General features: G+C 43.9%; 1 protein-coding gene across 3 annotated transcripts in view; it reads right to left on the minus strand.

Moving 5' to 3' along the window:
* Positions 1-988: 988 nt before the first annotated feature.
* NHEJ1 (non-homologous end joining factor 1) overlaps positions 989-25,608 on the minus strand; it is an 81,039-nt gene continuing 56,419 nt past the window's right edge. For all 3 annotated transcript variants that reach the window (XM_059703195.1, XM_059703194.1, XM_059703193.1), the window contains exons 6-8: positions 3,456-3,573; positions 2,204-2,322; positions 989-1,582 (exon numbers count right to left, since the gene is read on the minus strand). In XM_059703195.1, coding sequence (XP_059559178.1) covers positions 1,508-1,582; positions 2,204-2,322; positions 3,456-3,573 — 312 coding nt within the window. In that variant the 3' untranslated portion in view covers positions 989-1,507. The remainder of the gene's footprint in view (positions 1,583-2,203; positions 2,323-3,455; positions 3,574-25,608) is intronic.

Below are 25,608 nucleotides of genomic sequence, written 5' to 3' on the forward strand. Positions count from 1 at the left end.
AAAATGGTTTCAGTAACGTATAGAATGAGGAACTCAGCTGTCTGGGTTCAAATTCTGGCTGTTACTTATTAGTTGTGTGACCTTGTATAAGCCACTTAATCTCTTCAAGACTCCATTTCCTAGTGGGTTAGCAGTATCTTCCTCATCTGATGCTGTGAGGAATCCATGTCAGGCACTTATTAACCTGGTATACATTAACTGCTCAATAAATGTCATTATTGTAGTTCTCTTTATAATCATTATTTTATTATTGCTTGGATTGCCCACTCTCCCAGAACTTGATATGAGGACAGAAACACCAATCCCAGCCAGAGAGAATATGAGGGCGAGGAGGCATTTGACCACCATATGTATGGTAAATAAACCAGAAAAGGCCTCTGTGGGTTCTTCCCCTGACCCCTTCTTCTACCCTACAGATCCCAGCTAACATCTGAGTTCTACTTTCCTTCCTGTCTCTCAAAGGTAGAGTTTCAGATGGTTTACCTATACAGGAAAACCTAGCAGAGAAGGACAAGGGACTTTGCCAATCTGGTCTGCTACATTTTCCAGATCTGTCCAGAGTTGACTTTCTAACTGTCTAAGATTCTGCCTATCTCATACGGCCTTTATGTTTTTTCTTGCAAAGCACTATTCATTCTCTAGGTCAATTATGTTGTCCCCGAGAACTCCTGTGGCTATTTCCTGTTCCCTGTCATCCTATCTTTCCTAGTTCTTCTAGTTACGACGTTATTTGAAGTGGAGCAAAGGAGGGGAAGGTAAAATTTATTTTTGTCCCATTCCAGTGGGAAACTACCTTGGCCCAACAGTTTAACCTGTTGTCTATGCCTTGGAAACAGACAAAAAAACACCACCACATCACTTAGGCAAAGGAGAGCATAAGCATTCTGCTTCGTCTTGTGCCCACCATGGAGACAGTTCTCAAGATCCAAGTTCCCACATGGAGGCTTAGCACAAGCCACAGTAGAGAAGCATATGAGGAAGCAAATGATTGGACTAAAGGCCTAGACTTTATTAAGAGACAACAGTGGAGTGGGATCCAGTAACGTGAAGTAGGTAATGTGTTCCACAGAATAAGTACTCTCAAAAGCAGGGGAGTGTGAGTGCTTTTTGTTCCAAGCTAAAGAGAGAAGTGGATCTCTGAGGAGCACCTGGAATTGGCTAGGGAAAGATAGGCAAGGCTTCCTAAGCATGTTGTGCCTTTTTGCTGATTTGTTCTATACACCTAAAGTCCATGGTAGGGTCGTGGGTCTAGAGAGCCTCCACCAAAAGAGAGGAAGGTATGGGATTCCCAGAGACTAGCTTCCACTGGGACAGGCCAATGCCCAATGGGTGGAGCCAAGATTCTGTCAGTTAATAGCACTCATTCAGGTGGCCTGTGAATATGAACTTCAGTGATCCAGCCTCTGATGATGTAACCATGTCAGAGTTCCTGCTGCCCCAGGAGCTCCTTTCAAGGTAGCACCAGGAACTGTTCTCTGGGTCCATCCTCAGCAGTTGAGACAGTGGCTTAACTGAAGAGCCCCCTTAGCTTCTTCCGCTTGACCTTGGACAGCTGAGGTCTCTTCACAGGGCCTGAAGTATCCTAGAGAAAAAAGCAACCCAAATTAATAGGGGTTTGAACAGACCACTTCAGTTAGGAAAGGACCTTTCTTCCTCCTACAGCTCTGGGTTAGAATGAGGCCTTCTTGAGGTGGTTGACACAGTGTTTTGGAGTCTATGTGATAAAAGACCCTAGACAGGATGCCCAGCCGGCAAGGCTCAGTTGATCTATGAACCAGGAGGTCACAGTTCGATTCCCAGTCAGGGCACACGCCTGGGTTGTGGGCTCAATCCCCAGTGTGAGGTGTGTAGGAGGCAGCCAATCAATGATTCTCTCTCATCATTGATATTTATATCTCTCTCTCCCTCTCCCTTCCTCTCTAAAATCAATAAAAAAATACTTTTTTTAAAAAAAGATCCTATGCAGGAGGCGCATATATCCCTTCTCCAGGGAATAACCTCACAGACCATCACTGGAAGTGGCTAAGATAGTAAAGAAGTCAAGGTCCATCTAGAAAGCCACAGTTTGGAAGCCTGGTGACAAATATCCCCCAATATTATTAAAGCAGCATCAACTAGGTGGCAATTCCAGGGACCACAGACTTGGAGGCTATGGACTTCTCTAATACTTAGAACACCACCCAGGAAGCTGCTCGGGACTCACTGTGGGTTCTTTGTCAGGCACTGGGAGAGATGGTGCTGAGGAAACTGGCTCTTCTGGCTGGTTCAGAAGTTGGTTATCAGTTCCTTGTGCAGAGGCACTACTTGAGGTCTGAGGATCTCCTAAACTCAGAAAGATCAAGGAAGATATCAGAATTTACCAGACATTTTGACAAAGGCCAGGGTTGGTATCTATAATAATAAAAGCATGATATGCTAATTAGACCGGACAGCTGAACAACCTCCAAGACATCATTCTGGACATCCTGTCCTTCTGGATGAAGCCGCAGCAGTGGGAGCCATGGCAGAGGCAGTTAGGGGTGATCAGGCAGGCAGGCAAGTGGTTAGGGGTGATCAGGCAGGCAGGTGAGCAGTTAGGGGTGATCAGGAAGGCAGGCAGAGTGGTTAGGGGAGATCAGGCAGGCAGGTGAACAGTTAGGGGCAATGAGGAAGGCAAGCAAGTGGTTAGGGGTGATCAGGCAGAGGGATTAGGGGCAATCAGGCAGGTAGGCGAGTGGTTGGGGCGATGAGGCAGGCAGGGAGAGTGGTTAGGGGTGATCAGGCAGGCAGGCAAGCAGTTAGGAGCCAGCGGTCCTGGATTGCAAGAGGGATGTCCGACTGCCGGTTTAGGCCCAATCCCGCAGGGATCCCTGTGGGATTGGGCCTAAACCGGCAGTCAGACATCCCCCAAGGGATTCTGAATTGTGAGAGGGTACAGGCCGGGCTAAGGGATTCCCACCCCACCTTCACCCCCGTGCACGAATTTTGTGCACTGGGCCTCTAGTTAATATATAAACAGACAGAAGTAGCCACACATGCAACTTCCAGCTAACTTTCAAAAAGCCCTGTTTCTACTCTGAAGAGTCCCCAGGCCCACTTTTACCAGGTAGGAAAAGAACTTCCTTGACTCAAAATAGCCAACTGTTCTACACATTTCCTGACATGTCTCAGGCACAGAGATTCCTCTTTCTCCTGGTTCTCTTACTAATTCTCCTAAGTGCCTAGATCAGTTTAATAGAACTTTCTGCAGTGATAGAAATGGTCTGTATCTCCGCTGTCCAGCTTGTAGCCACTAGCGGCTGCTGAGCACTTGAAATGTGGTTAGAGCAAGTAAAAATAACATTTTCATTTTATTTAAGTTTTATTAATTTAAACTTAAATAGTCACAAGTAGCTAGAGCTACCACAGACCTAGACTGTACAAACCTAGACCCTAACTTTAACCCCGGGAGACCAAGTTCCTCTGGAGCTACTCACCAGCGTCCTGATGCTTCTGTCTCACTTGGACCTCTTGTCTGGTGACTGCCATATACAGATTTTGTAGATTCGTGACAAAGGGTCTCCCATCACCAACACTGCATGCCTCTGGTAGTTTCTATAGAGGAGAGGAGATGCGGTCATTGATTACATTGTTTCTAGAGAAAAGGGACTTGATATTCCACTGGCATCAACCCCGAAAGAATTCACATAAAGAAGTCAGATTCATATCTGAGGGCACCCATATCCAAGGCTGATGGGACCAATACATAGGACTCTTGGAGAATCTTCTCCTCTGAAAGGCAATTTCCAAATATGTATCTTTATTTCCCCCAATATTTAGATCTATTACATTTTCCCATTAATACCCCATAGGTCTCTAGGCTCTTTCTTCTAAAGGGATGATCTTTAGAGGACTGTTTTCGGAAATCACTGTCCCTAAATTATCCCTGAGCTGTACAGATTACTATTTTAATTAAATTCACTCCTAACCCTCCACACTAGAGAGAAAAATGACGAGAGATGGGATCCAGGATAGGGAAGTGACAGAAATAGGGGAATGATAGGCTGCGAGACAAGAAAAAATTATGGAGTCATGATGTTCCGTCAGAGGCGAGGGGAGAAACAGTTTACAAAGCTTTGGAGGCTAAACTGACATTTTATATTCCCGACTGTAATCCCACTGTGCTTTGTCATAATCCATGAACTCACATGACAGATATTGCCCCCAAGGGGGTGAAAATTGGTTCTTGAGGGGTGAAAACAATCTTACTCTTTAAAGTATAAAGCACAGATATATATAAACATAAACAGAATTTTGGTATCCTTTTAATATTAAGATTTCCTGAGGGGAGTGATTAGGGGAAAATGTCTTAAAAGGTTCCTTAGGGAGGTGATAATGAAAAAAAAGTTGAAAAACATTGTTAAAATCACATTATATTTATGTTTCCTTCAATAAAGAATGAACTATGTGGATTTATATTCATAGCAAAATGCTTTGCCTAGTTTGACTTTCATATATTGGCTGAACTGAAGTGAAATAATGCTGAAGACTGAAGAAAGAGCAATAAAAACGAGATGAAAGAGTATGGTATCCGGTGTTCCCAAACCTGGCTGCACTTAAGCAACTTGGAAATGGCCCAGAACTACTTCATCTATCCCTATGCATGCAAATTGTTATGGTTCCCAGCCAAGTTAGCAGGTCTCCAAGGAAGCCATGCCAGCAGCTCATATGGGAACCAACCCAAAAATCCTGGATTGGCCCATATCTCTTGTCAAGGGCATTTTCTCTGGGCTATAAGGACATTCATTTCTGAAAATGCACTGTGGGAGAAAGATGGAAGAGATCGCAGGAGAAGTAGTGAAGTAATTGTGAACCATAGTCAAGACTATATAGTTATCTTATGGTGGCAGCTGGAAAACCTTCTTGGTGATCCCAGGAAATGTAACATACATTTCTACTCTAACCCGATTCCCACCAGAAAGATTATACCAGTCTTGGACTTTCACTGAAAGCCACAGACAATGAATCAGAAGCCGTGAGTGCAAACTTTACTCCAGCCAGTCATCACACTAGGAGTAAAACAGCTGCATCATTATCAGAGGAAAGAACTGAAACAAGGAAGGCCAACTATCAAGCCACACACCTCCACCTCACCTTCCTCTCCTTCCAGGTTCAGTTCTCCAATCCCCAAGCCACCTCCTCCCCCAGAAGGTCCTCTACTTCACAGCCAGAGAGCCCTCCCTTCTACCTCAGGCCTCTAGGATCTCCCTTCATTTTGCTCAAGATATGCGGCCTCTCTGCGTCATCCACACACAGCTTGGCTGGCACTGTACTGTTTGTACAAATGGGCTAGGTAGAATCCAGACAGCCACGGTCATCTCCTCCTGCCCTTTCTATGGAACTAAACGGACTCATCCATTTTCCTGGGTGATCTGTAGCCAGTTCATGTATTTAGTCGCAAAATGAAGTGTCAGAACTGAGAGGCCACTAATGCCAGCGCTGTCCTGCACCTGCACCTGAGTCCAAATCTAGAACCTGTATGCTAGCCCTCCCTCTATCTTTCCCCTTCTCAGAGAGATCTGGTGCTACAGTTGCTGCCAAAGGACTAGGAAATGAATACTGGTCCATTTGCTGATATTTACTATGTGCTAGACCATTTTGCCTTATTCACTGCTATTCCCTTGGCCCATAGTCGGGGGGCAATAACTATTTGTGCATAAATGAACATGGTCGGCAATAGTATGTCCCATTTCCCCGAGGAAGCCACAGCAATTAAGTGACGGGACAGGGTTAGAATCCAAACAGTCTGACTTCAGGGCCCATAAATATAATGACTACTCTACTTACTTCTCTGAATAGCAGAATTTGCATTAAAATGGCATGGCTCAGTGGTTGAATGTTGACCTGTGAACCAGGAGGTCATGGTTTGATTCCTGGTCAGGGCACATGCCCGGTTGTGGGCTAGATCCCCAGTAGGGGGCATGCAGGAGGCAGCTGATCAATGATTCTCTATCATTGATGTTTCTATCTCTCTTCCCCTCTTAAATCAATAATAAAATAAAATAAAACATTGTTTTAAAAAGGGAAATATAGCTTTTCCCAGGATTACAACCCTCAGTCCCTCATATCATAGATCATCTGCTTGTATATTCCATCCAGCCCAGGAACAAGCTCCCTCCGGTGACGGTGACGGTGACGGTGATGGTGACGGTGGGGGGGGGGGGGGGGGAGTGAACACATAAAAAAAGATAGCTGGCCCTCCCTGGAAGCCTCAGGATCTGAAAAGCCATAACCTTAATCTTTCTCTAGCCATTCCCTGTCATCACTGATTCCTTGGGCAGCGTCTGCAGAATGTGCTAGGGGAGAGAGGTGCAGAGAGGCCTGAGTCTGGGAAAGAGAAACTTTAGCTCCTTGCCCAGGACAATGGCAGGGGCAAGCCGGGGCGGGTGGCGGAGATCAAAGGGAGAATGCTGGAGTCAGGACTAAGAAAAGCAAATAGCAGTGCCCCCTGCTCTAAGTATGACTGAGCCAGGAGCAAGGTGTACCAGCCACAAAGCGGGTCACTGCCCAGGATGGGGAGGGGAAGAATATTGTGTAACATGTTCTACTGTATAATGTGTTCATCTGATTAACCAGAATCAATGCTACTCAGCAAAGGTGAGACTCCACCATGTGCCAAGCTCTGCAGGACTGAGGGCGGGGAAATGGACGCATCAGTCCTTCCCTCCTCGGAACAGGAATGAGTCAGAGTCCCTGCCTCAAAGGGAGAGAGGGAGATATGTATGAAGATACATTTTTTTCAAGTGTTATGCTATAACAGAATTATAAACAATGGGTAATAGGAACCAGAGAAGAAGGAGACGAATCTTGACTGAGAGTCCTCAGAAAGCTTTGGAGATGGGGACATCAAGGTCAGCCTTGCAAGGTTAGACTGTGAACGTGCTGGAAGTTTCTGAGGCACAAAGGCTATACACATGTATCTCAGGGGAAATGAGACCAGGAGGCTAATTCATATCCATCAGATTGCAAAGGACTTTGCATTCTGAAGTAAGGCTATGCCTGTGGGAATTTCCTTTTGTTTCTCTACAATACAACTGCCTGCCAAGGCTTCCTGGGCTCCAAACTGATACAATGATGAGGACTCAGAAGCTTCTCTAGGTTTCCCTTTTTAGTCTTTCTGCTACATCCATGTGACCTCTTTCTGGGAAAAACAGAGGCCTGAACTTAATCTTGTATTTTCTTACTTTATTCACCAAATATTTACTGACGACCTACAGTGTTCAGGATGATTTAGATGCTGGGGATATAGTATGTTGAACAACAGAGACTTTAAAAAAAAAAACTGCCCTCTTGAAGTGTACATTCTAGAGAGGGGAGATCAAGATGGTGATAGCACCACGGAGAAAAACAAATCCCGCACAAGCATAATGGTACAGGGGCAGGACTGTATTGCAACTTTAAATACAGGTCAAAGAAAGTGACATTTTTAAAAATTTTATTTAACTATAGTTTGCATTCAACCTTATTTTGTGCTAGTTTCAGGTGTACAGGTGACATTTTTAAAAGACCTAAATGGAAGTGAGAGTATGATCCAAATATCTGGGTCCATTCCAGTTTATGTTTATTGTTTGTTAATAGAGCTCCCTTTTTCTCTTGTAAGTGCCCAATTTGGACAATAAGTTATATGGTCACCCTATATCAGAGCATGGTAGGTATCCACATGTAACTGTACTTATTTAAAATTGTGAGATAATGAAATCTATCAGCTTTTTTCCCCTGTAAGATGAGAAGCCATTAGAGTTCATAAACAGAGTGAAATGATCTGGTTTACGTTTTTGTTGTTGTTGTTAATCCTTACATGAGGATACTTTTCCATTGATCTTTAGAGAGAGTGGAAGGGAGGGAGGAGGGGGAGAGAGAGAGCGAAACATCGATGTGAGAGAGGCACAGTGACTGGTTGCCTCCTACACGTGCCCCGACCATAGCCTGGGCTGGGGATCTAACCTGCAACTGAGGTATGTGCCCTTGACCAGGAATCAAACCTGAGACCCTCTGGTCTGAGGGCAGACGCTCAAACCACTGAGCAAAATCAGCCAGGGCTGGCATTTCCATTTTAAAGTAACACACTCAATAAAGACTATTTTGAAAGTAGAAAAACAGGACCTGCAGATATGTTATTCAAATAGTTAACAGCCAAATGTTTTCTTTTTTTTCTTTTTATTAATCCTCACTCGAGGATATGTTTTACTGATTTTAGAGAGAGAGAAAACATCCATCCAGGGATCGAACCCAAAACCTTTCAGTGCCACAGGACAATACTCCAACCAGCTGAGCCACACCAGCCAGGGCACAGCCAAATGGTTTTTGATAGGATAAAAGAAAGAGAGATGGTGGTGATGTTCAGATTTTTATTTTTATTTTTTAAAATATATTTTTATTTATTTATTTTTTTAAATATATTTTATTGATTTTTTACAGAGAGGAAGGGAGAGAGATAGAGAGTTAGAAACATCGATGAGAGAGAAACATCGATCAGCTGCCTCCTGCACATCTCCCACTGGGGATATGCCCGCAACCCAGGTACATGCCCTTGACCGGAATCGAACCTGGGACCCTTCAGTCCGCAGGCCGACGCTCTATCCACTGAGCCAAACCGGTTTCGGCTAAAATATATTTTATTGATTTTTTACAGAGAGGAAGGGAGAGGGATAGAGAGTTAGAAACATCGATGTGAGAGAAACATCGATCAGCTGCCTCCTGCACATTCCCTACTGGGGATGAGCCCGTAACCAAGGTACATGCCCTTGACCGGAATCGAACCTGGGACCCTTGAGTCTGTAGGCTGATGCTCTATCCACTGAGCCAAACCGGCTAGGGCAATGTTCAGATTTTTAAAAGAGAAACGTCTCCCTCTCCCCTCTTCTCACTTCAAATGTTTGCACAGCATCTCACTTGGATGAGCTATTTCTGAGTTTCAGGCAAGATCCAACCCCGAGGGGTCCCTCCGTTTTATTCCTCACAGAATACCCCTCTGTTCTCTCAGTTCATTGAGCACAAACCTTGGTGATTTGGGAGAGAACACAGTACCCTAAGTATACAAGGCACGTTGCCCTTGAAGATCGTATGTGAAGTTGACGAGACAGCTGACACTGCTTCTGTGTTTGGTCTGGGTTAGCTTTGTTTGGGTCTGTGCCGCACAAGGCCTACCCTGACCATTCCGCCTGCCGCCGCTGACCTCTGCATGCTCTCCCATACGCCTCTGACTCCTGAGCACCACCCACTCAACGCTGGGCTCGGCTAAGGAAAAACAGAGGCCTGAACTTAATCTTGTATTTGAAACTTGCAAATTAATTATAGTCTATTCACCCCTCCACCCTTTTAAAACGAGGTGGGAGGATGGATGAAAGCATGTATACATACACTCAAGCATGCATGTATGCAATCTAGTCAAATCATTAGTTCACTTTCTTTGTGACTGCCTACCAAAATGGGTTACTTTTGCTGCTTCACTCTCTCTCATGGTGCTGGACATACAATGGAGATAAGATAGGTGCAGAGTTTAAAACAATTTGAGATAAAAGACCAGTCTTGCTTACATTATTTATGTGTTTGTAGTTCCATTTGAGACTTACCTAGTGCCCTGAACTACACAGTCAGAAGAGACTAAAGGTGGGAAGAAAAACAATATAGAGAGGTCCAAACGGAACACTTGGATGATATTGGTAAGATTGACATTTTGGAATGCGTTTGAAGTACTAGGCACTAGGCTAAGCATTTAATGCATTATCTCAATTGATCTCCACAGTAATCCTATCAGTTAGACACTAAAATCATTCTCATTTTGTATATGAGAAAACAAAGGCTCAGAGAGGTTAAGTAACTTGGCCAAGCCCACAGCTAAAAAGTGGCAGAATGGGGAGGGGAGAGACCCAGGAAGCTGAGCTCCAGCACATACACTGAACCATTCACTCTGATGCCTTTTAGAATCACCCAATGAGACCCCCATTTCTCCCTCCCACCCACCCCAGAAGAAGGCTGGTCCGTGTTCTGAGGTCGAGTTGAGTCGTACTAGATGCTAGCTCTCACCTTCTTCCTTAAATCTCCAAATAGCTCAAGAGGCTGAAGAAGAAAAGACACAATGCCCTCCAGAGAAGGAAAGCTGACTTAACCCCTTGAATATCCTCCAATAGTACCAGAAAATCAGGAAAATGAATCTCTGGTATGGGGAGGCTCTAGATTCTAAATTGCTTTTAAAATAAGTACAGCCCCTCAAAGCCATAGCAGGAAGGCCCCTCAGCTCTGCCCCAAAAGAAAAATAATGGCAAAGGGAGTGGAAGTAAAGGTGGGGGCAGGGGCCGCTGCTCTCATAAGAGCCCTTTGTGGTGGCTGCCTCTGAAAGGAGGTTTTGCTAGACAAGGTGGAACTTCTCAAGGTGACAAGCAAATGGTACAGCCTAAGCTGTGACCCTTTGCTCACTCCTTAAGCACCCCCTCCCCTTCGGGGGCCAGAGCCCTAACTGTCCCGAAGCCCCACCCAGGCACACACAAACCAGGGCTTTCTAGTCTGGAGAGCGACTGACAGCAGCAAAGGGGCTGGGGGGACAAAAGTGGTTTCCTGGGGGGACGGATCCTCGGAGGCCCTCAGAAAGTGCAGTAGCAACTCTCATTCCTTCTTTTCTCCCCCCTCCTTCTCCAAGGAGAACAAGCAGTTCCTGTCGGCTCTGGTTCAGGGAGGGGGCTCCAACCAGCCTGGGGTGGGGGGGAGGGGAAGTCGGAATGATAGTTTTGCACCTCTCTCAAATCCATCCTTTTCCCAAATGGAAATGAAGCAATGTGGTCGAAAGCAGAAAGGAAAAAGCATCAGATTTAGTAACAAAAAGAAACACTCAGCTCCAAGGCAGGCATCTGGCTCTGAGCGCTCGGATCCCTGCCCTGTGCCACGAGCTCAGCACGTAAGTGCCATTCCTTTTTTTTCTTTTCTGTTTCAGTGGAGTACAGAGGACAGTCAGCTGGGTCTGTAGGGCACAGAGGTGATTTAGAGGACCCAGCAGTACTCTCTGTAGAACATCTACCACCAAAGGGATTCTCTTTCACGCCAGATTACACGCTTGACAGCTGGGAACACAGCCCACTGAGGCTGTGATCTCATGAGTTCCCTGACCCCACTCTGCCTGCTCCCTGTAGGGTGACACAATGTCCTCTCCACCCGGCAACATCTTATTCTATAGGGTGATATACCACATCATGCACATACACACACACTCACACACACACACACACACACACACACTCACACACACACACACACACACACTCGTGATCAAGGCCTGACCTCCACGACCTTAGGTAGGTAAAGATTTCTTAATAGGACACAGATCATAAAGAAAGAAAAGAAGTGCCCTAACCGGTTTGGCTCAGTGGATAGAGCACTGGCCTGCGGACTGAAGGGTCCCAGGTTCGATTCCGGTCAAGGGCATGTACCTTGGTTGCGCCCACATCCCCAGTGGGAGGTGTGCAGGAGGCAGCTGATCAATGTTTCTGTCTCATTGATGTTTCTAACTCTCTATCCCTCTACCTTCCTCTCCATAAAAAATCAATAAAATATATTTTAAAAAAAAAAAGAAAGAAAGAAAAGAAGATAAATTGGACTACATTAGAATTAGGAACCTCTATCTGAATAGACATATCTCCAAAGAAGACATACAGATGGCCAATAGATATATGAAAAGATGCTCAACATCATAATCATCAGAGAATGCAAATTAAAACCACAATGAGATACCATCTCACACATATCAGAATGGCTATCATCAATAAATCAACAAGTATGCTGGTGAGGATGTGGAAAAAAGGGAGCCCTCATGCACTGATGGTGGGAATGCAGACTGGTGTAGCTACTATTCACTATCAGTGCAGCTGCCTTCTGACCCAGTGATTTCACTTCTGGGTATATATACGAAGAAACCCAAAACACTAATTCGAGAGACTATATGCACCCCTATGTTCACTGCAGCATTATTTACAATAGCCATGATAAGGAAGCAACCCAAGTGCCCATAAATAGACAAGTGGATGAAAAGAGTTGTGGTACATATATACAATGGAATATTACTCTGTCATAAAAAATGAGATTTTACCATTTGTGACAGCCTGGATGGGACCTACAGGGTATTATGCTAGGTAAAATAAGTCAGTTAGAGAAAGACAAATACCATATAATTTCACTTATATGTAGAATCTAAAGAACAAAATAAATGAACAAACAAAATTAAAATAGACTCATAGATAGAGAGAATAGACTGATGGTTGCCAGAGGGAAGGGGTGTTGGGAGACTCGGTGAAAAAAGTGAAAGGATTTTGGTAGTTACAAAATAGTCACAGGGATGTAAAGTATGGCATATAGTCAATATTATTGTAATAACTATGTATGGTACCAAGTGAGTACTGAAAATATCAGGAGGGTCCAGCCAGTGTGGCTCAGTGGTTGAACATCGAACCATGAACCAGGAGATCATAGTTCGATTCCTTGCCCAGTGGGGGTGTGTGCAGGAGGCAGCTGATCAATGATTCTCTCTCATCATTGATGTTTTTATTTCCCTCTCCCTCTCTGAAATCAATAAATTTTTTTAAAGAAAATATCAGGAGGAACACTTTGTAAAGTATATGATTTTCATTTTTGTTAATCCTCACCTGAGGATATTTTTCCCACTGACTTTTAGAGAGAGTGGAAGGGAAGGAGGGAGGGAGGGAGGGAGGGAGAGAGAGAGAGAGAGAGAGAGAGAGAGAGAGAGAGAGAGAGAGAATCCATGTGAGAGAGACACATTAATTGGTTACCTCCCCCATATGCCCCGATTCAGACTGGGGATTGAACCTGAAACCCAAGCATGTGCCCTTGACTAGGTATCAAACCCATGACACTTCAGTGCACAGGCCAACACTCTAACCACTGAGCACACTGGGCAGGGCTAGTATGTGATTTTCTAACCACTATGCTGTTCACCTGAAGTTAATACAAAATAATATTGAATGTAAACTATAATAGAAAAATAAGAAAAAGAAAAGTTCTGGTTTAAAAACAAAGGTGAAAAGAATAAAATTAGGAACCTCTTCGTCAAAAGACACAAAAGATCAAAAAAAGTAAGCTATAGAATGGGAAAAATATTTGCAATACATGTAATCAACAAAGACTTGTTTCCAGAATATATGAAGAATTATTAAAAATCAATAAGAAAAAGACAACACAACAGAGAATTAGCAAAAGGTTTGGTCATATCTAAATGACCAATATTTACATGCAAATGTACAGGACCTCATTAGTTATTAGGGAAATCAAAACCACAATAATGGCTAAATGGAAAAAGACAACACAAGTGTTGACAAGGATATGATACAACTAGGACTCTCATAATACTGCCTGTGTGAGTATAAATTGATATAGTCACTTTGGAAGTAGCTACTAAATCTAAACATATGCATAACTATGAAACAACCATTTCACTTGTGTATACAGGGTGGGGCAAAAGTAGGTTTACAGTTGTCCATATGGAAAATGATATAATAATTAATAAATAATAATACAAGAATAAACTGTGTTTTGCATACTCACAATTGTAAACTTACTTTTGCCCCATCCTGTATATCCAACATAAATGGACAAATTGTGGTACAGTAATACAATGAAATATTATACAGAAATGAAAATTAGCCTATGCTACACTGGCCCATGTGGCTCAGTGGTTGAGTGTCAACCCATGCATTGAGAGGTCACTGATTTGATTCCTGGTGAGGGCACATGCCCAGGTTGCAGGCTTGATCCCCAGTACGGGGCGTACAGGAGGCAGCCCATAGATGTTGATTTTTCTTTCTCATCCATGTTCTATCTCTCTTTCTCCCTTTCCCTCTCTCTAAAATCAATAAAAACATATTTTTTTAAAAAAGAAAATTAACAAAGTACTGTTAAACACTACATGGATGGATTTAATAAACATTTTGTTGAGTGAAAGAAATCAGACACAAAAGAGTATATACCATGATTCCATTTGTATGAAATTCAAAATAGGCATATTAATCTACTAGAGGCCCAGTGCATGAAACTCGTGCACTGGGGGGGAGGGGAGGTGGTGGTGTCCCTCAGCCCAGTCTGCACCCTCTCCAATCTGGGACCCCTTGGGGAATGTCCGACTGCCGGTTTAGGCCCAATCTAAACTGGCAGTCAGACATCCCTCTCACAATCTGGGACTGCTGGCTCCCAACCGCTCACCTGCCTGCCAGCCTGATCACCCTCTAACCACTCCCCTGCCAGTCTGATTGACGCCTAACTGCTCCCCTGCCGGCCTGATTGCCCCCAACTGCCCTCCCCTGCCAGCCTGGTCTCCCCTAACTGCCCTCCCCTGCAGGCCTGGTTCCCCCCAACTGCCCTCCCCTGCCAGCCATCTTGTGGCTGTGGGCGCTGCCATCTTTGAGGGCATGGCAGTCAATTGGCATATTCCCTCCTCATTGGCTGTGGGCGCCGCCATCTTTGCGATGGTGCGAGGGTCAATTAGCATATTCCCTCTTTATTAGGTAGGATCATGTTGGAAGTTAGAGGAGTGGTTACCCTTTAGAGGTGGTAGATACTGAGTACTGACAATTTTTTAGTTCTTAATTTGAGTGCTGATTACATGGCTATGCTCATTTTGAAATAAATCTTTAAGCTATATGCTTATTATATGGACACTTTTCTGTATGTACCTTATATTTCAATTAATAAAAGACTATTAATAAAAGATAAACCATGATAAAAAAAACAATTTTGCAGGTCCTCAAAAAGTTATATGTAGAGTTACTATGCTAACCAGCAATTGCACTTCTCGGCATATATACCCAAAATAATTGAAAGCATATGTTCATACAAACACTTGCACACATGTCCTAGCTAATTTGGCTCAGTGGTTAGAGTGTTGGCCTGCAAATTGAAGGGTCATGGTTTCAATTCCAGGCAAGGGGACGTATCTTGGTTGCAGGCTCAATCCCTGGCCCCAGTTGAGGCACATGCAGGAGGCAATCAGTCAATGTGTCTCTCTCACATCAATGTTTCTCTGTCTCTCTCCCTCCCTTTCATTCTCTCTAAAAAATCAATGGGAAAAAACATCCTTGGGTAAGGATTAATAAATATTTACACACAAATGTTCATAGCAGCATTATTCATAATAACCCAAAAGTGAAAACTACCCAACTGCCCATCACCTGACAAATGAATAAACAAAATATGAGATAGCCAAATAATGGCATATTATTCTGTCATAAAAAAAAGAATGAAGCACTGTCCAGCGAGTGTGGCTCAATGGTTAAGCATCAACCTATGAACCAGAAGGTCACAGTTCAATTCTAGTCAGGGCACATGCCAAGGCTGCAGGCTCGGTCCCCAGTGTGGGACATGCAGGAGGCAGCCAATGAATGATTCTCTCTCATTGATGTTTCTATCTTTCTCTCCTTCTTCCTTCCTTTCTGAAATCAATAAAAAAATATATATTTTTAAAAAGGAATGAAGTGCTGATACTTGCCTTGATGGATGAACCTTGAAAACATAATGCTAAGAGAAAGAATTCAGACACAAAAGGCCATATATTGTATGATTCCATCTGTATGAAATATTTCAAATAGGCAAATCCACACAGAGACAGAAAGTAGGTTAGTGTTTTCCAACAGCTAGGAGAGAAGGGGAATGGAGAATGGCTGCATGTGGGTACAGGGTTTCTTTTGGGGGTGATGAAAAGGTTCTGAAAGTAGATAGTAGTTATGGTTGCACAACTTGTGAATATTGTAAAACCATTTATCATTGTAAAAACTATTGGACACTTTCGGTGTATACTTTTTGGTAAATGTTATGGTATGTGAATTATTTCTCAATTTTGAAAAAGGATTTTAAAAAGATAAACTCTCCACTCTCCCCCTTTCCTCTGCCTGTTCTCCATTCTGTTCCCTTTTTTCAGAAATAGACTCTCTGGCTCCCAACAGGCCTGGACAACTTTTGAATGACTTAGACACAGTCAGTAGAGCAGATTACTGCCTAGTGACTACGAGTGATGGTAGCTAGCACAGAATGGGGACAGAGCACAGGAGGTAGAGTCACATGGGACTAGTTTTGAAAAAAAGTCCACCACTTACGTATTTGTCTTTATGATCTTGGCTAAGTTAACTTAATCTCTTTGAGCCTCAATTTTCTCTCTATAAATGAATAAAATAATTCCTTTCAATGAGGCTTGTTGTGAGGATTGTTAAAAGAGGCCATGTATGTAGCACATTAAGTCTTTTCCCTTGAAAGTTCCAATCAATCTCAGCTACTTGAAGGCAACCAGAAAACACACTTTATTTAAGCAAAACTGTGTAGGTTCTGGAATTGAACTGCTCAAATCCCAAGTCCATTACTTTACCTTTCTAAGCTTCAGTTTCTCCAATTGTATAATAGGAATAGTAACACCATGAAGAAAGTGACGAGGGAACTGTTCTCTTTAGGATGAGGATTAAATGAGATAATGCATGTAAAGTGTCACTAGACTGCCTGGCACATAGAAAGCACTCAATAAATAGTAACTCTTATTATTAATTCAATCATTAAACAAAATTGTTGAGTGGGCCAGATAGCGTGCTGTGTCCTAAGGAGAAGATGGAGTTCACTGCCTTCAAGGAGCTCATAGTCTGGCTAGGGAGTCAGACACATAAACAAATAATTGTTCTTCATGGCCAGGCACACACTAGAGCCTTTGATTCCCAGTCAATAACACTAGGTCTAAGGCATTATAAAACAAAGCTGGATATGTAAGGAACGGTGTGGGGTGGGGGCAGCGGTGAACAGACTAACCATGAATCAACAGTAGACCCTTCTTTTTTTCTATAAATAGCCTACAAAAATCTAGATAAATAGGCATGCAGACGGCCTCCTCAGCATTGCCATGAACTGGCCAGGGGCTTAAGGGCATCTCCTATAATACTATCTTCCCCGCTCTTCAAGTGCTTGGTTCTTTCTCATCTTTCAGATCTCAGTTTAAATGTCACTTCAGGCCCCTAACCCTGTCATCTAAAGTGTTTGCTCTTTTATTGCACTCTATTATTTTCCCTCAGAATGACTGTCTTTTCAATTATTTATTTGTTTATGTGTTTCCACTAGGCTGTGAGCTCCTGGAGTTCAGGTTCATTTAGCAAATGTTTACCAAGTACCTACTATGTGCCAGGTTCTGAAGTAGGTGCTGGGAATTCCATTTGGGGGTGAAGACATGGCCACTATCCTCATGGATGATATGGCATATATACTTGCTGCAAAGCTTTGTGGTGGAAGATTATCTCAATTCTGGTGGAGGCCCCTCTTCTGACTAGGCCAGGTGGATATGAGCCCCTGGTTGGCAATCTCTCACTGAGTCCAAAAAGCAAAAGGCTGAAACTGGGGACTTCTTGGCTCTTCCTTTTGCACTCCTGGAACCCCATGCCCACAGCCCAATGAAGTTTAAGCTAGGGACAGCAGCACAACCTCAGAGCCATTTCTGTAAGTTCTTTCCTTATAAGGCTCTTCATATAGGCATTCTAAGGGCAAGAGCAGCTGCTATCAAGCAAGGGATGTACTAGCTGGGGGAGGTGGGGGCAGCAGGTTGATGAGAGTCTCCCTAAGACCCACAAAGAAGGAATAACTAGACCTGGAAGTGCTGAGCCCACATCACCTTCCCACGTCAGTGCCCTGAGGTTCTCAGACCATTCAACCTGACTTCACCTCAAAGGGCACTTCCTGCTAAAGCCAGCCTGAGGTCTAGGAATGCTGAATTAGTCGCCAGTAAGTATATTCTACTGCGAACGCTTAGGATACATCAAAGGGACACTGTTTTTTTAGGACTGGGAGATAACAGAAGTCAAAGGATTATTGAAAAAGCTGCTTCAAATTCATTAAATGAACAAGGGTGTATCACACACACACACACACACACACACACACACACACACACAGAATAAGTCCTTGCTTAATAACAGGAGATAATGTCATGAAAACAGAATCAGAGGAAAAGTCTCAAGCTACAGAAACAAATACATTTATTCATTCAAGAATCACTTACTAGACATCTCTAAGCCAGATTGTTCTAGGTCCAAAGAAATAACTGAATGATTGTGCATTCAGCAAAATATGTTCAGTTCTATGATAGGGGTCTGTGCACAGTCTACTATGAGAGAACAGCAGAAAGTAGGCAGGATTTTTCATCCTTGTCAGGGATTTCCTGGCCCTACCCCCCAAACTCCCTGCTTTTAATCTGCACTGGCAGCAAACAGAAGCAAGACCATGGGGTAGATCTGGATGGTGGGAATGAGGTCAAGGTATGTCCATTAAATCAGAATAGCATGTTGGGTTGAAAACAGAAGGCAAATCCACAGGAACCAGCCAGCTAATAGCCTCAGCCCAAATCACTGCTGCCAGGTCTAGCAGAATTAGTGATGGGCCTGTAGGAGAGCTGGCAAGGAGAAACAGTGTTATGTGGGAAATGATGTTCTGCAACTAAATCTGTGTGAGAGTGTTATCGGAAAATGAGATTCTCTGGACATTCTGCTCAAATTCTGAACTCAACCCCAGCATTAATCTCAGCATTACTCTCCCTCACCCCTCTCTGAGCAGATAGGGTCATGTTGTCCTCCTGGTGTAAGGACTTGCAAATCTTAGATGAATACACTGAGCCCTTCCATAATCAACATTGAAAATACTATAATTTGGAGAAAATGAGTGTGGAAGAGTGGCTCTCCCGGGATCCATGATCCTGAGTAAGGGGAGAGGAAAATATATTTTTTTCATTCAACATCGAAACTTTGCTATTATTCCAATCACTACTATGTTTTCTTACCAAACCAATATAGTAACGCTACTTAGTGTCATCAGTATGGCTCTTTCTAAATTCATATTGATATATCTACACTCTTCTTCCTGGTTCCTTTGATGATCAATAGCACATATTTTCTAGATGGATGGCTATGAAAGAAAACTGTTCTCTTTATCAAATAAAAATGAATACAGATAAACTAAGGTGGCCAATTCAGGAAAAATCCCTTCTCTGGAAGTATCTCCTATTCCCCCATAGCCCTCCTTGAAAAGGCAAAATGAGGGAGGGGGAAGATCTGTGACCATAATCCCACAGCCCCAGAAAATTACATGGTGGATGGACACCTGACCCAAGAAAACTCAATCCCTAGACCAGACTCTCTCCCTCAGTCATGTGACCTGAAAGTCGTGAGCATGGATTCTTAGTTGTTGTTTTTATGCTATGAACTCCTCTGGCAAGCTAGTGAAGGCTCTGGGTCCTTTTTAAATGCATAAAATAAAACAGATAGCATTATCAAATAAACTAATTAATTAAAATGCCATTATCCAAGTATTTAAAAAACAAATGTGTAATAACGTGTTTTTTTATTGACACATTAAATTACAAGATCTAGTAGTGGCTCTAACAACTATCATATTTCAAGTAGTGATGAGCATAAACTACATTGCATGATATCCCCAGCAACAATAAAAATGTAGGAAAATATCTGTGATTTCTTTGGTGACAAAATCACAGATACTGCTAGTGCCACAGTAGTTTTGTCTAGTGCTCTTCCCACTGTTTGTAATCCCACTGAGGGCATACAGGAAAGTCAGGATATAAGGGATTGAATATTACTATTAATTGTTTTAAAATGCATTGAGTAAAAAAAAATGCATTGAGTGATGGGTACATAATGTGTTTTGTTATTCTATATACCTCATAGATTTTTATATGTATTAAACTAGGGGCCCGGTGCACGAAATTCGTGCACTGGGTGTGTGTGTGGGGGAGTGTCCCTCAGCCCAGCCTGCCCCCTCTCACATACTGGGAGCCCTCAGGCGTTGACCCCCATCACCCTCCAATCGCAGGATCAGCCCTTTGCCCAGGCCTGACGCCTCTGACAGAGGTGTCAGGCCTGGACAGGGGACCCTCATTTCCCCCCATCACTGGTTCTGCCCCCAGCCCAGGCCTGATGCCTCTGGCCCAGGCGTCAGGCCTGGGCAGGGGACCCCCAGACCCCTCCGATTGCTGGCTCAGCCCCTTGCCCAGGCCTGATGCCTCGGCCAGAGGCGTAGACCCCCATCACCCTCCGATCGCCTGATCGGCCCCTTGCCCAGGCCTGACGCCTCCACCAGAGGTGTCAGGCTTGGACAGGGGAACCCCCATCTCTCCCCGATCACTGGCTCTGACCCCCGCCCAGGCCTGAGGCCTCTGGCCCAGGAATCATGCCTGGGCAGGGGACCCCCATCTCCCTCTGATCACTTGCTCCACCCCCCGCCCAAGCCTGACACCTCTGACCCAGGCTTCAGGCCTGGGCAAGGGAACCATCATATCCCCCCAATCCCCGCTCCGCCCCCCACCCAGGCCTGATGCCTCTGGCCCAGGCATCAGGCCTGGGCAGGGGACCCCCAGCCCCCCGCCCAGGCCTGATGCCTCGGCCAGAGGAGTTGACCCTCATCACCCTCCGATCACCAATCACCAGATTGGCCCCTTGACCAGGCCTGAGGCCTCCGGCAGAGGTGTCAGGCCTGGGCAGGGGACCCCCAGCTCCCCGCGGTTGCAGGCTCCGCCCCTGCCCCTGCAGGACGCCTCTGGCTGAGGCTTCCGGCCCGGGCAGTGGGGACCCGCAGCTGCAGCGGCCCCGCAATCGTGGGCTTCGCTTTAGGCCCAGGCAAGGGACCCCTAGCTCCTGGGACTGCCAGCTTCGACCGTGCCCAGCTCCCATCGCTGGCTCCACCCCTACTTCCTGCTATCACTGGCCAGGGCGGAAAAGGCACCTGATTCTCTGATCATGGCTGGGGGGCAGGGCAAAGGCGGCCCCAGGGCCGTCTTTGCCCTGCCCCCCAGCTCTTAGCTCCCCCCTGGGTTTCCGATCACTGTCAGTGGCAGGGGGCTTCTTCCTGCTTTCCCTTTCGCCTCCCTGCATTGTGCCTACATATGCAAATTAACCGCCATCTTGTTGGCAGTTAACTGCGAATCTTAGTTGGCGGTTAACTGCCAATCTTAGTTGGCAGTTAATTTGCATATAGCCCTGATTAGCCAATGAAAAGGGTAGCGTCGTACACCAATTACCATTTTTCTCTTTTATTAGTGTAGATATTTTATAATAAAAATATATTTTTTAAAATATATGTATATATTTTAAATAAATATATATCTTTTAACAGTGAAATCCAAATCAAACATCCAAAGGAAAAAGTGAAAATTATTTAACACAACATCTGCTTGACTGCCGAAGTTCAAGCACCACAAGTCCATTGAGGGACACACTCTCCAGAGTATACCCATGCCTGCCCTGGGGACTCTGAGTTTAAGGAAGCGCAGGATTCCAAGGAGTCCAAAGTTCTAGGGGGGAAAAACACCATTCTGGATATCAAGTCATTTTCCAGAAAGTCAAGGAGACTGGCGTTTGTGGGGTTAGGAAGTTGAAATGCTAGAAGGTCAATTGCTAGTTATTAACTCAAAATACTCATTCACAACAGGGCACCTGCCTAATCCATGGCTGAGGTAGCAGTAGAAGGATGTAACCTAAAATTGTCCAAAGATGACTCTAAAATCTAGTGCCTAGGGAAAATTAAGCAGGTCCAACAAGACATTAAAGAGATACCAGAAAAAATGAAATATAGGGAGAAAAAAAACAAAAACCAGAGGTTAAAAGATAGACTTCAAGTCAGACCTCAACTCAGAGCAGGAGTGTGGTGGCACTGTAGGGGGTAGTGAAGGGGGTGGGTGGTGGGAGAAAAGGGCTGGAGAAGGAGAGAAGTGTGAATCTGCAGAGGAGTCAAGACAGGTCTGATTAGGAGGAAATTCTACATGAATGTGAACACGGCTTGAGGCTAAAAGCTGCTTCCTGAGACTTCTGGCTCCTCAGGCCAGGACTTATGCATTCCTTGTTCTCTCTCCTGTCTATGGTACTGAAACTCAAAACTCCAGCTCATTTATAGGTCCAGTACATGACACACTCTTTTGGATCTAGGTTGTACTGAAGAGAAGAGAGTTCCTGATTACCTAATTTAGAATATCCTAACTGATACAGGAAGCCATAATTTTGTGGGTTTAAGATTCCCACTGCCCTAGCTGGTTTGGCTCAGCAGATAGAGCATCGCCAACCTGCGAACTAAAGGGTCCCAGGTTTGATTCCAGACAGGAGCACATGCCCAGATTGCAGGCTCAATCCCCAGTAGGGGGCATGCAGGAAGCAGCCATCAATAATTCTCTCTCATCATTGATGTTTCTATCTCTCTTTCTCCCTCTCCCTTCCTCTCTGAAATCAATAAAATATATATATTTTAAAAAAAGATTCCCACAGACTTGCTAACCCCCTATCCTCAGGCTCACTTAGAAGGCGAGAACAGGCAGCCCTGACACCAGGCTGACCCTAGGGAACAGAGCAGCTACTACAGGGTTCATCTCCAGGTGAGGGGATGAAGGAAGGACCAAATCTAGGCTCTGGTTACAGGGTATCTTGAACACCTGTTGATAATAAAACATTATCTGTCAAGGCTCCAGCCCTCCAGCCCACCAAAACAGAAGAGAGTGAGAGAGGAATTGTATTCCTTCTGATTCCCATACCAGGGAATAATACCATCCCGTCCCCCACAGGCCACTAGATAGAGGAGAAGAGCACCTAAGGGAGGATCTAAAGAAAAGGCTGACCAGGGATGTGAAAGACTGTATCCGTCCCTAGCTAGAAAGGGATAGGGAACAGTGGATACAAAGAAAGGCTAGCAGTAGGAAACACGTGGCCTAATCAGCTTTCTTCCTTTCTCACTTCCATTGAGTCTAACTACCAAGGTGGCTTTTGTAAGAACTTTAAAGGATCACTCCAGCTTCCAAGTTAAGAAGAGACTTTAGGAGAGCAAAGGAGGAAGCACAAAGACAAGTTAGGAGGCTACTGCAGTCATCTAAGCAAGAAATGATAGTGGCTCAGATCAAGGTTGTAGAAGCAGTGGCAAAGCCTGTATTTATTTTTAAGGAAAAGCCAAAAGAATTTCCTGATGGACTGGATGTGGGATATGAGAGAAAGACGGAGTCAAACATGACTCCAAAATTTTTAACCCAAGCAAGTGGAAGGTTGGAGTTGCCATCAGTTGAGGAGGAGAAGGTTATAGGGGAAGTATGCTTGGAGTATGTGAGATAGGGAGAGGAGGAAAAATCAGGGTTCAGGTTGAATATGTCGAGTTTGAGATATTTCTTAGACTTTCAAGTGGAAATGTTGAAAAAGCACTGGAAACACAAGTTTGGGATTTGGGAGGGTCTGGGCTGGAGATATAGGTTTAAAGATGGTATTTAAAGCCATGAGATTGAATGTAATCACCAACAGAGTAAATGTTTGTAGACAATAGTAGAGGAACAAAGACTGAACCCTGAGGTTAGTGCAGAAAAGAAGGAATCAGCAAAGGGGATTGTGAAGAAGGAACCAAGAAGTAGAAAATAAAGCCTGGAAGGTGCACAGCTCTGGCAACCAAATGAAGAAAGTGTGTCATGAAGGACTGGGTGATTATTAACATGGAATGTGCACAACCCAAAATCAGTTAACATCATTACTGAGATATTCTAAAACCCAGGAGTCCAAACAGAAGAAAGTTCTATCCTGTGCAAAATCACCACAGAAATTAAAGAAGCAAGAGTTCTACATTTCAAAGGTTGGCTTGTTGAACAAAGACATTTGGCTATATGCTTCCATGATTGGAAACCTTCCTCTTTACTGTACTCTCAGTTGTGTTTTCTTTAATAAATCTCTCACAGAAGTCTCTACCTTAGGCACTGTTAGCTATGGTTAGTATATTGATACTGACAAACTAAGCTAGGACTTTCAACTTTTTAAGGTAACTTAAATGTAAAATTCAACTGTTAACCAGCAATCTAATGTCATGTGGTGTGCTGTTTGGATATTGTATGAACAGCTAAGGAATTACCCACTCTAGTGCCAAAGATTACTTGTTGCTAATTTTGTTCTGTACAGTTGATGTAAAACTTTATGGTTGGGGACAGACTCTGTACTTAGAACTTTATCTGTAGGATGATTTTTTTCAGTTCCAAATGTTTTATCAATTCCAAATACAATATAGAAGAAGGAAAAGGAGGAGGAGGAAGTGGAGGAGGAGGAAGAAGAAGAAAAGAAAGTAGGAGCATTGTATGACCACTATATAAAAGGCTGCTTATAGACTAGATAAGATGAGAACCAGAGAGAACTGGAAAAGAGGAACATAATAAAAATAAACAACTCTTGTAAGAAGTTTTGTAGTAAAGAGAGCAAAAAAGTAGGGTAGTCACTGGTGGGCAAATTGGGGTATCAAGAGGAGGATTTTTTAAATGGGAAACATAATAGCACATTTGTATATTAATAAGATAAGCCTATAGGAAGAAAAAAGTTAGAGAGAGAATTACCAGACAGAATTCTTTGATAGGTGACATGGAACCTAATGCACAAATGGAGGGACTGCCTTCAGACAAACAGCTCATTCATCTATGTAGCAAGTAGAAAAGCAGTGTATGAGGGAATAGATGTTAGAGTAAATATAAGTGATGGTGTAAATCTGTTAAAGTTCACTTCTGATTGACTTTTCTTTTTTTCCCCCCTGCAAAATAGGATGTAAGGTTAAGGTATCAGGGACTTGAGGAAAGAGAACAAGGTGTGAAAGTCATGTAGAATGATCAGAAAATTAATAGATTAGGGAAATATTATAATTGTCTGGCAGTATTAAGGGTACATTTGAGATTCACGTTCAAGAACTTAAATTGAAACTAGTCAGCCTGGTGGTTATGTGTTTGTTTTTTCCTGACTACGCTTGACTGTATATGCAGGTATGGAAGAGGTAGAAAATTTGGATTTAACTATACACAACATAAGAGATGGTCAGTAGAATCAAGTGTCAATGCAGGAAATAATTATAATGATTGACCATAGAAGCTGGGTAAGGAAGGAAAGCAGGACATCAAAGGAGTCAGGACAATAAAGGAGGGTAAGATCAATGAACTAACTGCAGGTCTCTGTGGGATTAAGGGAATGTTGAGTAGAGGTAGAGAGAGAGCAGGAACAATAGAGGAGGAAGTGGTTGGAAAGGAGGATATGTAAAATTGAGCTTTCTGGGGGTTACAGTTTTGGTGATGACAAGGTCTAGAGTAGACTCTAGAGCAGAGTTTCTAAACAGCAGCACTGCTGACACTTGGGGCTGGACAAGCCTTTGTCATGGGGGGCCATCCTGGGTACTATTGGATGCTGAGCAATGCCCCCGGATGCTATCCACTACACTAGATGCCAGTCTCTAGACATTGCCAAATTTTCCCTAAGGGCAAAATCTCCCCTCGATGAAAACCACTGTTCTAGAGCATGCCTACAGAAATCAGTGAATGAGATAGAGCAGAAGTCAAGACAACCAGAGAAAACTGGAGAAAGTGGCAGTGAGTCAGGAACTAAAGTCCTCAAGAAATGAGTGGGAATGACTCAGAGTCAGTGCATTACAACAATGAAGAGGACTGGGTGATAGATTCAAAACCGGACTTTTTAAGGGAGGAAGGAAAATGGTGAGAAAGCAGCAATTAGAAGCAAAGAAGATACACCTCACTTCAATAGTCAGTGGTTACAGGACTAGGGGGGGAAATACAGCCACCCTGTGAGA

The sequence above is a fragment of the Myotis daubentonii genome, chromosome 7, assembly GCF_963259705.1.
Source record: "Myotis daubentonii chromosome 7, mMyoDau2.1, whole genome shotgun sequence".
NCBI lineage: Eukaryota > Metazoa > Chordata > Mammalia > Chiroptera > Vespertilionidae > Myotis > Myotis daubentonii.